The sequence below is a fragment of the Hypanus sabinus genome, chromosome 3 (genome assembly GCF_030144855.1).
Source record: "Hypanus sabinus isolate sHypSab1 chromosome 3, sHypSab1.hap1, whole genome shotgun sequence".
Lineage (NCBI taxonomy): Eukaryota > Metazoa > Chordata > Chondrichthyes > Myliobatiformes > Dasyatidae > Hypanus > Hypanus sabinus.
Genome location: NC_082708.1, coordinates 20039777 through 20054998, shown reverse-complemented (window position 1 = coordinate 20054998; position 15222 = coordinate 20039777). Strand labels below are relative to the sequence as shown.

General features: G+C 40.8%; 1 protein-coding gene across 1 annotated transcript in view; it reads left to right on the top strand.

The window, feature by feature from the left end:
* Window positions 1–15222, top strand: part of LOC132390721 (SH2 domain-containing protein 1A-like) — an 87260-nt gene that overhangs the window by 7432 nt on the left and 64606 nt on the right. Inside the window, exon 2 of the mRNA XM_059963275.1 lies at window positions 4806–4866. Coding sequence (XP_059819258.1) covers window positions 4806–4866 — 61 coding nt within the window. The remainder of the gene's footprint in view (window positions 1–4805; window positions 4867–15222) is intronic.

The following is a 15222-nucleotide window of genomic DNA, read 5'->3' as shown; positions in this document are numbered from 1 at the left end:
TACTCAAATCACCCAACTGGAACCAATAATCATTCCATGATCAAAGTCAATTAGATCATATTTCTTCTCCGTTCTGATGTTTGGTCTGAACAACAACTGACTCTCTTGACCACATCTGCATGCTTTAATGCATTGAGTTGCTGCCACATGATTGTCTAATTCGATTTTTACATTAATGAGCAAGTGTAGAAGTATTCCTCATAAAGTGGTCACTGAGTATATGATTCTATTGTATGTTTTATGAAAGAGATTGAAAGCTGTGTGGCAGTTTCTATGGATGCAGAATATATAACATAGAGCAGTACAGCACAGTATAGACCCTTCAGATGATTATGTGGTGGCAACCTTTTAACCTTCTCCAAAATCAAAATAAGACCAAAATCAATCCATACATTTTTATTTTGTCCAAATGCCAACATAAGTGTCTCTTAAATGTCTTTTACACATACCCTGGCAGTGCATTACTTACACTTACCATCTCTGTTTTAAAAAAAAACTACCTCTGACCTCCATACTTTCTTCCAATCACCTTAATGTTGCAGTGAATGGATGAACCCAAATGCAGGACACTAACACTTAGGTAGAGTAAGCTGAAGAGTGTTTATTAATGGTTGCAGGGAAGGCAGAGGAGCGAGGAATAGGCCAAAGAAAGCAGAGGAATGAGCGAGGCTTGACCGTGGGATGAACCTGGGTCACTGTGGTGAGAGCGTGGCATTTACCCACTGAGCCAATGGAGAGTGTAGGCAGGCAGTGGGACGAGGCAGAGCAGGGATGCAGACCAGGTTGCGAGCGTGGCTTGAGCTGAACGGCAAACAGGAGAATGAATGGAAGGGCAGGCGGCAGGCAGTCCCTATCTTGAAACAGAGCATTGCTAGAGCTGAATGGCAAACAGGAGGCAGGCGGCAGGCAATACTTATCTTGACATGGAGAGACAGAGTTACACAGGCAAACCTCGGTACTGAAGTAAAACTTAGAATACACAATCCTAAGCAGCTGGGAACATGAATTACCACACTGGCTGAAACAACGATCTGGCAATGAGTGGAAGCAAAGCCGGGGTACTTATGCTGCAGATTTAGATGAGGATCAGGTGTGCAGCTATCAAGGAGCCCAGGAGAACATGGGGAAAAGGGAGTTAGGAGAATATGAGGAATTAATGGTCAGGACTGTAACACTTAAAGGTATGTCCTCTTATATTAGCCATTGCCACCCTGGAAGAAAGACACTGGCTGTCCACTCTATCAATGCCTCCTATCAGCTTATATACTTCTACCAAGCCTCCACTCATCTTCTTTCACTCCAAAGAGAAAAACCCTATCTTGCTCAAAAGACATGCTCTCTAATCCAGGCACCAACTTCACCATCTTGAGAAGTCTTCTCTGTACCCTCTCTAAAGCTTCCACATTCTGCCTATAATGAGGCTACAATAACTGAACACAACATGCCAAGTGTGGACTAACCAGATTTTTACCGAGCTGCAACGTTATCTCATGGTGCTTGAACTCAGACCCCAACTAATGAAGGCCAAGACACCATATGCCTTCTTAACCACACTATCAACTTACATGGCAGCTTTGAAAGACCCCAAGATCTATCTGTTCCTCCACACTGCTAAGCATTCTGCCATCAAGTTCAACCTCTAAAGTGTATCACAGTTTTTCAGATTGAACTCCATCTGCCACTTGTCAGCCCAGTCCTGCATCCTGCCTGTATCTCCTTGTAACCTACAACATCCTTCTACACTATCCACAACTCCACTAACCTTTGTGCTATCTGAAAACTTACTCATCCATCCTTCCACATCTTCATCCAAGTCCTTTATAAAAATCACAAAGACCAGGGGTCCCAGAATAGATCCCTGCAGAACACCACTAGTCACAGACCTCTAGGCAGAATTTGCTCTATCTAGTACCACCCTTTGCCTTCTGTGGGCAAGTGAGTTCTGTATCCACACAGCTAAGTTTCCCGGCATCCCATGACTCTTGACTTTCTGAATGAGCCTACAATGCGAACATTGTCGAACACCTTACAAAAAATCCATATACGCCACATCCACTGCTTTACCTTCATTGTTTTATTTTTCACTTCCTTGACAAAGTTGCTCAAGCTCGTAAGGCATGACCTGCCCCTCACAAAGCCATGCTGACTGTCCCTAATCAGATTATGTAAGGTTGCATTATTTGAATAGATAAGCATTGCTGCTATCAGTGGGAAGGAGAGAGAAAGATTTTGCAAAGAGAAAGAGAACATAACAATTTCAGCTTCTAGAACAGCTATAGATGCAGAGTAGAGAAAAATAAATTTCCCAGATCCATGACGGAAGTGGTATCAGTTGATCATGTAGGTTAATGTGGGTGCCTAGAGATAGTACCAGTGGAAGAGATTTGTAATGTGTTGTTATAACAGAACTGTAGGCACTGCTGGGCACATTCCACTTCCCCAGTACTAGCAATGTATTATGGTTCCTTGTTTATGTTATTACCCTATTACTTTCCCAATTAACCCAGATAATTCCATGGCTACCTTGGTCTCACTTTATCACACATATTCCCTTTGTTCCAGCCATGACACCTGCCACCCTCTCAGCAACTTAAAGCTGTTAATAATCTCTCCAGCCACCACACACAAAATGCTGGAGGAACTCAGCAGGCCAGGTGGCATCTATGGGAAAGTGTACGGTTGATGTTCAGGCAAAGACCCTTCAGTGACCTGACCTGCTGAGTTCCTCCAGCATTTTGTGTGTTTTGCTTGGATTTCCAGCATTTGCAAATTTTATTTTGTTTATAATCTCTCCCACTACCATCTGAAGTCTTAGTTTTGATGCTGCCTAAATTTGTTGAGTGATTCCAACATTTTCTGTTTTGATTTTAGATTTCTAGCATTTTTAAAAATTTCCATTTGTAGGACTTAGAATATAGAACACTGTAGCACAGTACAGCCCTTTGGCCCACAATGATGTGCTGACCTTTTAGCCTACTCTAAGGTCAATTTAACCCTTCCCTCCTACATAACATTTTACTTTCATCTATCTGCCTATCTAAGAGTTACTTGAATGCTCCTAATATGTCTGTCCCAGCCACCAACAACCTTGGCGGTGCATTCCATGCATTTACTACTCTGTGTAAAGAACTGATCTCAGACATCCTCTGTATACTTTTCTCCAATTATCTTAAAATTATGCCCCTTGGTATTAGCTATTGCCACTCTTGGAAAATGCCTGTAGGTGTCCACAATATCTATGCCTCTTATCATCTTATACACCTCTTATTCTCCTTCACTTCAAAGAGAAAAGCCTGAGCTCATTTAACCTACCTTCATAAGAAATGCTCTCCAATCCAGGCAGCATCCTGGTAAATCTCCACTGTACCTTCTCTAAAGCTTCTACATTTTCCTATAATGAAGCAACCAGAGCTCAGCACAATACTCCAAGTGTGGTCTAACCAGAGTTTTAGAGCTGCAACATCACATCATGGCTCTTGAACTTAATCCCCCAACTAATGGCTAGGATCAAAGTTTTATTCCATTCCAGAGAATTCCACTTAAGCATACAGATCCAAGATGAGACTCCAGTACTATGTGCTGTAGTGTTGGAGGTGTTCTTTGTCAGTGATAAATGGAGGTCCTGTCAACCCTATCTGGTGGAGATAAAAGATCCCATGGTGTCATTTTGAAAGTAGGTAGGAGGAGGGGTGGGGAAAGGATGTCTGCAGTGACCTGGCCAACAGTTTTTCTTATAATATGATTTCATAAATAGGTTATTAGATTATTTTGATGTTACATTTTCAGAAGCTTGCAGAGGACAGACATCCCAGCTCCTTGACTCAATATCCTAAATAATGAATGCTAGTGTGTCAAAAACCGTGTTCACCACCCTGCCAGTTTCCGGGAACTATGTACCCTTACCTCTCGGTTTCTCTGTTCTATAACACTCCTCAGGGCCCTTGCCAGATTTTGTATGAGTTCTATCCTGACTTATCTTATCCAAATACACCAACTTATATTTATCTGAATGCATCATTTGTGAGATGATGTGTTTTTTCTAGTACTTATGAAGGCTCTTTGCTCTGGATGCATAGCCTCAGGGTTCTTAATCCTCTCCTGTATACTCCATCCCTCATGGAGGTCATGGGCAAGAGATTCCCAAGAGCCACCAGGGAGATGTCAACAATGACTACGTTCAAATGTACATGATAGGCTAAAGGAATCTTAGGGACATTCTGAGAGATGTGAAATATGTCATAGGAATGCAAACCTTTCCCTTTATTCACAAATAGTTGAAAGGGAAGGATAAGGAATAACTTTACAGTTTTCACTTTCACTCCTTAGAGGACTGACAGCATGTAAAAGCATTTAACGGTGCAAATGCACAAGAAAAAATCTTTTGTTTGTTTTGGCTATATTATTGCAATGGTTCTCAGTCAGCAGATAGTTCTTTAATCTGCAATGAGTTGGACATGTGCATTTCACTCATGGAAACCTAGCATCCATACATGCCTTTAATTCAGTCACCAGTTCCAGCACATCTACGATTTCCAGTGTCAAAGTTCAAAGTAAATTTATTATCCAACTTTATGGAAAACTATACACAGACAAAAACTGACATACAACCCATGTGCAACAGAAACCAAATTGTGCAAGCAAAAGTAATTCAGAGAACATAAATTTGAAAATGTCCTTGAAAGTGACTCTGTAGGTTATAGAATCAGTTCAGAGTAGTGGTGAAGAGGTGGTGAATGAAGTTATTTTTACCCAGTTTTAAGATCTATTTAGATCACTATTTACAAAAGTGTCTTCTTTCTCTCTAGGAATAAAACGTTTGTTCATACCTACCGGATTTCGGAAACATCTGGGAAATGGTCAGTTCAGGTAAGGAAACTTGCTTATTCCATTTGCATTATATTGATCCTAACTTTAGGGGAGTTGTTAATTCCACTGCCTGTATTTATATAGAATATTGTGGTACTTGCACAGAAAACATTAAATGTGGGCAGGGAAAGAGGATAACTTGTGAGCTTTTGGTGTAGAAATGTCAAAATGTGTAATGATAAGTGGTAACTCCTGACAACACAACTGAAGGTTTTAATCTAATAACAACAGGAAGTAATGGCACTCTATGTTTCAAAATACGAGCTCATTACCAAATAGTTTTGAAAGTAAAGACAAAATGCCTTTCAATAAGAGGGAGTGATGTTTTTTAAGGATAACCTGAAGGAAAACAGAGTTAAAAAATAGACTGGATAGTGTTCAACTGGGCATGTAGTCTTCTCATACAATAACCCCACCCCTCCTCTCTCACTACCATTCATTCCTCTCCTCAACTGTTCTAATGCTTTTACTGATGGGAAGCTCGGCTTTGATGGTTCAGTGAGCCTGATTGATGGTCCTGGAGGTCCAGGTTGCAAGTCTGCTCTGCGAAGTGGATCAGGCTGGTGAATAGCTCAACCCCAGGTGCCCCTGGAAAGCCCTGGGTAGTCTTCTGATACCTTTTAACTGCTGTTAGCAACTCTGAGACAAGTGAAAACCTGGTAAAAATTAATTTAAATGATTAAAATAAAAATAATGAAGTTACTTAAAATAACTTAAACTAGAATTTAGCAATACGCATAAAGGTAAATAAAATAAAGAAAACCGAACAAATTATCAAGTTTTCTTTGAGGTACGTGACCTCAGATGAATAAGGATAACTACTCACACAAAGCCAAATGGTGCATGTCATTGACATCTGCTGCCTTGCTTGTCTCTGACTACTACTTTGCATATTTATTTGAGAAAAGTAGCCCAAGGGGAAGGAGTTGCCTGTTACAAACCTGCTGGGCTCAGCTAGCCACTTTTGGTCATTTATTTACAAGAATGATAAATTGAGTCTGGCAGTCAATTCTGACTAAATATATTGCTCACATTTGGTGCAATGTTAAAATAAATGAACTAAGGCACAAGGCATATGCTTTTTATGTTCTGTTACTACTTGCATTATAGACTTGTAATACCGTATTTCATAACAGCTGTAAGTGTTTCACAGCATGTGGTCCATATAGAAATATCAGGGAAAACGTGCTTATCAACTCTTGGAAAATGTATTTTGCACTGTATGTTTTCTTTCTGCCTAATCATGGATGACAATTTTATCTTGTGAGATTGTCCAGATCAGAGAGTTCTGGAAAGAAATTTCTCTCTCTCTCTGTCTCTCTCTGCTGTGAGTGTATTGTTCCAGGGAGTTTCTTATGTACACAGACTGAATTAACAAACAACTTTAACACAGATAAAATAAAATCATTGCTAGTAATAAAAACAGAAAATGCTGGAAATACTCAGCAAGTCAGATAGCATTTTAGAGGGTTATGCTTCAGTATGATGACATCCCATCAGGACTAGGAAAAGTTAGTAACCATAACTTTTCCTAGTTGATGTTCTGGAGCATGTTGATATGAAGGCAGAAGAGGTGTTAAAGTGTTAAAATACATTAGGACAGATAAGACCCTGGGGCCTGACGGAATATTCCCCAGGCTGCCCCACGAGGTGAGGGAAGAGATTGCTGAGCCTCTGGCTAGGATCTTTATGTCCTCATTGTCCATGGGAATGGTACCGGTGGATTGAAGGGAGGCGAATGTTGTCCCCCTGTTCAAAAAAGGTAGTAGGGATAGTCCGAGTAATTACAGACCAGTGAGCCTTACGTCTGTGGTGGGAAAGCTGTTGGAAAAGATTATTAGAGATAGAATCCATGGGCATTTAGAGAATCGGTCTGATCAGGGACAGTCAGCATGGCTTTGTGAAGGGCAGATCATGTCTAACAAGCCTGATAGAGTTCTTGAGGAGGTGACCAGGCATGTAAATGAGGGTAGTGCAGTGGATGTGATCTACATGGATTTTATTAAGGCATTTGACAAGGCTCCACACGGTTGGCTTATTCAGAAAGTCAGAACGCATGGGATCCAGGGAAGTTTGGCCAGGTGGATTCAGAATTAACTTACCTGCAGAAAACAGAGGGTTGTGGTGGAGGGAGTACATTCAGATTGGAGGGTTATGACTAGTGGTGTCCCACAAGGATCAGTTCTGTTATTAACAACCTGGATGTAGGGGTGGAAGGGTGGGTTGGCAAGTTTGCAGATGACACAAAGGTTGGTGGTGTTGTGGATAGTGTTGAGGATTGTCGAAGATTGCAGAGAGACGTTGATAGGATGCAGAAGTGGGCTGAGAAGTGGCAGATGGAGTTCAACCCAGAGAAGTGTGAGGTGGTACACTTTGGAAGGACAAACTCCAAAACAGAGTACAAAGTAAATGGCAGGATACTTGGGAGTGTGGAGAAGCTGAGTGATCTGGGGGTACATGTCCACAGATCCCTGAAAGTTGCCTCACAGGTAGATAGGGTAGTTAAGAAAACTTTTTATTAACAACCTGGATGTGGGGTGGAAGGGTGGGTTGGCAAGTTTGCAGACGACACAAAGGTTGGTGGTGTTACTTTCATAAGTCGAGGGATAGAGTTTAAGAGTCGCGGGATAATGATGCAGCTCTATAAAACTCTGATTAGGTCACACTTGGAGTACTGTGTCCAGTTCTGGTCGCCTCATTATAGGAAGGATTTGGAAGCATTGGAAAGGGTACAGAGGAGATTTACCAGGATGCTGCCTGGTTTAGAGAGTATGCATTATGATGAGAGATTAAGGGAGCTAGGACTTTACTCTCTGAAGAGAAGGAGGATGAGAGGAGACATGATAGAGGTATACAAGATACTAAGAGAAATAGATAGAGTGGACAGCCAGCGCCTCTTCCCCAGGGCACCACTGCTCAATACAAGAGGACATGGCTTTAAGGTAAGGGGTGGAAAGTTCAAGGGAGATATTAGAGGAAGATCTTTTGCTCAGAGAGTGGTTGGTGCGTGGAATGCACTGTCTGAGTCAGTGGTGGAGGCAGATACACTAGTGAAATTTAACAGACTACTAGACAGGTATATGGAGGGATTTAAGGTGGAGAGTTATATGGCAGGCAGGGTTTAAGGGTCGGCACAACGTCGTGGGCTGAAGTGCCTGTACTGTGCTGTATTGTTCTATGTTCTATAAACACAAGAGATTCTGCAGATGCTGGAAATGCAGAGTAACTCATACAAAATGCTGAAGGAACTCTGCAAGTCAGGCAGCCCCATGGAGAGGAATAAACAGTCACTGTTTTGGGCCAGCACCCTTCATCAGGACTGGTGAATGATCTAAACGTTGACTATTTATTCGTTCCCATAGATGCTGCCTGGCCTGCTGAGTTCCCCCAAAATTTTGTGTGTATTACCCCAAAGTTTGGGTGGTGGGGTGGAGATATATTTCTACCAAAGGAGGTGTAAGACGCTCCTTCCCTCCTCTAGTCTGTAGGTCACACTTAGGCAAAGTGTAGCACTTATTTAACCCCAGATCAGGGTCAAATGAAGCCATGTGAGCAGATAGTGGATGGTTGTATGAGCAGCTGATGTTTATCACAAGTCCTGGTAATGCGACCACTGACACCAGGGAGACAATCTTTGAAGAGTACTGATAATGGCTGGGGTCACTCGTTTTGTAAAGACACTGCCCAGAAGAAGGAAACGGCAAGCCACTTACATAGAAAAGTTTGCAAGAACAGTCATGGTCAAAGACCATAATCACCCATGTCATACGACACGGCACATAATGATGATGTCTCCAAAGTCAGTAACAAAATATGTTTCAAGTTATTGAGAAGGGGAAATAGTGAAGAGACCAAAGGAAATATGTGTGATAAAATGGAAACCAAGAGTGATTGAATTAAGTAAATTTCAGTCAAGATCTTAACAAAACCAAGAATGGAAACAGAAATCTTTTTGCTGGTGATCAATATTAGTTGATACAAAACAGCAGAAGGAGAGTCCTACCTCACAAACAATCCACCCACTTATCCTTCCAATCACATATCTCCTGGCCCACTTGTGGTTCTCATATTAGCCTCATTAGTTACTCCAATGGATAAAAATGGATTAGAAAAAACAATCTCAAACCCAAAGGAATATATAAGAAGAAAAAGAAACAGATCACCACTCATTCCATTTGCTGTCTCTACCCTTCTCCATTCTCTGCAGCTTAAAAGATGTTTGATTTCTAAATGTTCTTAGTTCCATGACATAACCAGATGTCAGCAACCTGGCATATTAACTCTGTTTCTCTGTCCTGACCTGCTGAGTGTTTCCAGTATTTTCTGTTCCTGTTTTAGATTTCTAGTACCGGCAGTTGTTTCTAAACCTAGCAGAACCTGGACTCTGTTGCGGGATTTTTGCTTTGATCTCTGATATTAGCTCATGGTTGACTGGTAAGAAGGCAAAATGCTTGGGCTTGTGTGAAGCCTGTGGTATCCAGTCAACCATGCAATAGACTTCAGTGCTTGTACTTTTGGAGTTCAATCCTCATTATGCAAGTCAAGGATCTCATGACAATGTGATAAATGGATAGCTAGAATCATATAGGAACACTAGTCTAATACAAACTCTAGTCCTTTTCAATTCTTGTGTAATGTTTCTAAACCAAAATCATTATCATATCCATCACTGGAAAAGCTGTACATATAAATGGTTTGTAATAATCAGGACCACCTATTAAAACTTTAATTTAATGTTTTGAGGGCTGCAGTTGGATGAGCAATCAAAATACTCAAATTTTCCGAGGTCATTGCGTGAATGAGAAAAGTTCACTGTTTACAGCTGAGGTGTGAACTGCACTGTGGCCATAGAATTGGTCAACAACCTTTGCATTCTGTGATAAATGATCTTGGATCAGCAGCCTTTTAAAACTTAGTCTTAGGGGATACACTTATTACATTTTAAATCAGAAACTATCAAAATTTAGTGCTGAAGAGGGAATTTTAGCTTCTGATGTTGTGCTACCTCTTTGTTCTTACTTTGTTTTGTTTTCAATGGTTTGAAAACGTTTATGTACTTTTTAATATAATTTCTCTCCTATCACCCTCAAATTTGGAAATGTTCCTTAAGTTTAATTATAATGGTTCTCAACAGAAACCATGGAATATTGTATACTTTTGACAAATCTTGAAGGGAGCCTTATTCAATTCCCAATAGTCAAGATATACACCATTCAATTTTAGCAGAATGACATCACCCTTAAAAGATTAAATTGCTGATCTTTGCAAAATATAGCAAAGAAAAGTACTTGGAAGAGAAGCTTCAGTCAGGCTTAAGTAAAACTGGTTATGTTAAGGTAAACATTCCAGTGGAGTCTCACTCTGCCAATGAAATGTGAAAGCTATTCTCTCTGTTCTTTCGTCCACATTAACACTTGCTCACGACAACAACCCCTTATGTTTATATATTAACTTTGACTTGGCAATGTCATGCATTTGCTATATTTGACTTTCAAGAGGAGACAGTGGCAGAGCAGATAGACCTTCTCTGTCACAGCTCTAGCATCCCACATTTGATTTTGACTTCAGATACAGTCTTTGTGGAGTTTGCGTGTTCTCCCTGTGACTGTGTAGATTTCCCCCAGTGGTCTGGTTTCCTCCCCCATCCCAATGACATTTTGGGCGATAACTTAATAAATTGCTCCCATTATGACATGTCTGTCCATGGCATTCTAATGCCATGATTAGGGCACACTCAGGTTGGAGGAGCAACGGGTAGCCTCCAACCTGACGACATGAACATCGATTTCTCTTCTGCTAATTTCAGCCCCCCCTTGTCCTTCCCTTTTTCCCAGGGTCCACTGTCTTCTATCAGTCTCTTTCTTCTTTAGGCCTTTAACTCTTCTACATCACCCCCCCCCCCGTTTCTTTTATCATTCCTCCTCCCCCACATACCCACCTTACCCTTTGTTATGTCTTGTAACTCCAAAACATAAAACTAATTAAAAGGAAGTCAGTGGACTCTGAAATGTGGCCTTAGGGTTTCCACTGTTGCTTGAATTTTCTCAGCACACTTGTGTGATCTTCGTGCATTAATAGTGTGACCACAGAAGGTGATACTTAGTTTAAAGAATTCACACTAGTTGTGTTGAGCTCTGTGCCCTTAATCTAATAATCTTTTTAATACTGTCTTGAATTTTTGGAAGTTTTACTTGTCATCCTTACTGGTAATGCTGAGTACCTGGGCAGTCTAGTAGCACCTGGTCGATAGCTTTCTGCCAGAGTGCAAGTACAGACGCTACTTCAAAAATAACCCCATTATAGAGATAAAGCGCTTTGTGACTTTGGACTCTTCTTCCATCTCCACCTGTAGGTAGGCCTCAGCTAAGTCTACTTTGCTGAAATGTTTTCCTCTAGAAAGGTTTGCAAAGATATCCTCTATCCCAGGCAGAGGGTATTGATATACTTTCAGAAGTGGGTTGATGATAACCTTAAAATCACCACAGATCCTTTTCCATGGCTACTTGGGCCGCTGACATTGCCCATTGGTTCCACTCAACCTTCAAAAGAATTTCTTCAGCCTCCATGCGATCTAGCTCACTGGTTACTTTAACACAGGTATCACAAGGAACTGGATGGGCTTTGCAAAACTTGAGTGTGGTATGTTCATTTAACACTATTTTACCCTTGATGTGTTTGAATTTTTCCAATACCATCCTTGAACACTGCTGTGGCATCATCCAGTATCTTTCTTAAGTTGCTTTCAGTTGGCTTCATTGCAGGGTATGTAGCATAGAAGTAGAGGGTGGATCTTCAATAAAGTTGTAGCTTTCTCAGCCAATCACATCCCCACAATTGGCTCTCCTGTTTTTACAACATACAAGCCAATGAGGTTTGTTGGTTGTTATATTTCACTGTTACAAATGTCATTTCCACATGAGTTAACTTTTTTCCAGTAGAAGCTCTTAGTTGAATAGCTGCAGGCTTCAGTTCAGTATCTTCGAAATACCATTAAACTCACTTTCTGGAATGACTGAAACAGCTGAGCCAGTGTCCAATTCCATTTTAATTAATTTGCTGTTTACTTCTGGTATAAACCATATTGCTTGTCTCTTGTTAGTTTTCACATTATAAATCTCAAGGCTACTCAGTCCTGTGTCATGCTCATCATTATCAGATTTTTCATCAACAGCATGTAGATTAGTGCTATTTTTGAAACTGCAACTTGACATTTTATCTTTTTATATTCCCTGTGTAGTCTATTTATTTTTGTTTGCCTGACATGCTCTTTATACATGTCCTTCTTTGCTGAATTTTCTTCAAGTTTCACCTTTAAAGCTGCATCGGTCTGGTGTATATGAGCTCTGTGACAATGGTAACACAATTTACTGGGCCAGGCACGCTTCTGTTTAGACATTGCAATTTTGTTCACGCTCACTTTCATTCCTGACTGCAACTTAATTGCATTTCTGGCTGCTGTTTCCATTAATACAGCAATTTCAACTGCTCTTTTAAGTGTAAGTTGTGCATCAGTTAGAAGCTGTCTTTGAATGCTTTCTTTTAAGATTCTGCATACTAAACAGTCCCTCAGTGCATCATTAAGCCCATTACTGAATTGACAATGCTCAGACAACTTCTTCAATTCAGCTATGTACATTGAAATGGACTCCTCTTACTTTTGATTCCACTTATGAAACCTAAATCGTTCTGCAATCAATAATGGTTTCGGTTCTAAATGTTCCTACATTACTTTTATGATATCAGCAAAACTCATTGCAGCTGGTTTGCTTGAGGTAGTCAAACTCTGAAGCAATCTGTATGCCTTTAAATCTAATACACTCAGTAAAATTGGTACTTGTTTCTCATTGGCTATCAATTTGCCTTTAAAATACTGTTCAGTATATAAAATCTGTTGTGTAGTCAAATGCATCAATTTTTCTGATGTAACCAGACATTTTTATGATTATTATCACCTGGTACTCACTGTTTATGAACCCATGAGTTCTGCCATTTTCTGTCTTGTTTTGAAACTCGATTGTGTCTTCCCTTCTGAGGAACACATGCTGATCTGCTTTTTAAAAACTCATACATCTTACTGCACTTCAACTGGTAGATAGTTGTCTATGGTTTGTTTTAAAAAAACATCTCATTGCTACTGTTATGCTTTGTAACATTGAAGTATTAAACTAATTAAAAGGAAGACACAGGAGTTCAAAATGTGAGTCTAACTTTGTGTTTTTTACTTTAAGCAAGGTGCACTCAGATCATGTTGTGGTGTGATGATGTATGTGATTCATTCATTTCACCTATCACCTGCCAGTTTGCACTTCTCCCTCTCTCCCTACCTTCTTATTCTGGCCTCTTCTTCCTTCTTCCTTCATTTCTAGTCCTGATGAATCCTCCCCAGTTCTCTCTGGGATTGATGGGATTGCTTTAAAAACTACCATAGACTTAATGGACCAAATAGATGATAACTTTGGTTTTGGTTGTGGTTTACAATTTTCACAGTTACCGGGATACAGTGAAAAGCTTGTTTTGCATACTGTTTATACAAATCAAATCATTACAAAGTGCATTGAGCTGGAATAAGATAAAGCAAAAACAATTGCAGAATAAAGTGTAAAAGCTTGCAAAAAGTGCAGTTCAGGTAAACAATAATGTGCAAGATCATCACAAGGTGGACTGTGAGGCGAAGAGTCCTTCTTATCACACAAGAGGACCACTGTCTGATAACAGTGGGACAGAAGCTGTCCTTGAGCCTGGCGGTACATGCTTACAGGCTTTTGTATCTTCTGTTTAATGGGAAAGGGGAAAAGAGAGAATGTCTGAGGTGGGGGTGTGACCTTTAATTATTCTGGCTGCTTTACTGAGGTATAGAGTGGATGGAGGGGGGAGGCTGGTTCCGGTGATGTGCTCAGCTGTGACCACAACTGACTGCATTTTCTTGCGGTCATGTGTGGAGCAGTTGCCATACCAAACCATTATGCATCTAGAAAGAACATTTTCTATGGCGCGTGAATAAAAATTGGTTAGAGTCAATGCAGATATGCTAAACTTATTTAGCCTCCTGAGGAAGTAGAAGCTTTCTTGGTCCTGACATCAACATGCTCCTGACTAGGACGGGCTATTTGTGATGTTCAAACCCAGGAACTTGAGGCTCTCAAATTTCTCAACCTCAGCATCATTGATGTAGACCCGAGCATTCCTTTCTGAAGTCAATGAACAGTTCTTTTCTTGACATTGAGGGCAAGATTGTTTTCATGGCACCACATCACTAAGCTCTTTATCTCCCTCCTGTACCCTGACTGTTCTTTGAAATATGGCCAACGACGGTGCTATCATCTGCAAACTTGTAAATGGGGTTAGAGCAGAATTTAACCACACAGTCATGAATGTATAGGGAGTCAAGCAGTGGGCTGAGGATGCAGTCTTGTGGAACACCAGTGTTTGGAGTAATCGTGGTGGATGTGTTGCTGCCTGTTGATGAGGAAGTTGGGGATCCAGTTGCAGAAGGAGAAATTAACTCCCAAGATCCAGAGTTTAATGATAGAGATACTAATGAAGAATAAGGTCATGTGATTTGAATGTTGCAGATCTAGACATGCCATTTGAAAATATGAAAAACATACCAAAATGCTTTATTGCACAGTTATCAAATCAAAAACAAAAGGTGACATTCAAAATATCTTTGGAGTCTGTCTCCATCTTTGGAGACAAACTGTCTACCAACATATTTTATAAACCTATTGATTCAACAGTTAACACATTCAAAATGCTGGAGGGACACAGGAGGCCAGGCAGCACCTATGGAAAAAGAGTATGGTTGATGTTTCAGGATAAGACCCTTCCTCAGGACTTAAAAAAAATATTTGAGGAGTCAGAGTTAGAAGGTGGGGGGAGGGGAGGAAAAAACACAAGGTGAAAGGTGAAACCGGGAAGGGGAAGGAGTGAAGTAAAGAATTGGGAAGTTGATTGGTAAAAGAGATAAAGGGCTGGAGAAGCGGAATCTAATAGGAGAGGACAGAAGGTCATGGAGGAAAGAAAAGGAGGAGCAGCCCCAGTGAGTGCAGACTTGGAGATAAGGTGAGAGAGGGAAAGGGGGATGGGGAATGGTGAGGGTGGGAGTGGGGGTGGGTGGCCCTTAATAGGAGTTCGGGAAATCTATGTTCATAACATCAGATTGAAGCTTTCCAGACAGGATATGAGGTATTGCTCCTCCAACCTGAGTTTGATCTCATCGTGGCAGTAGAGGAGGCTATGGATTGGTATGTCAGAATGGAAGTGGGAAGTGGAATTAAAACGTGTGGCCACTGGCAGATCTTGCTTTTTCTGGCGGACAGAGTATAAGTGCTTGTTGAAGCAGTCTCCCAATCTACA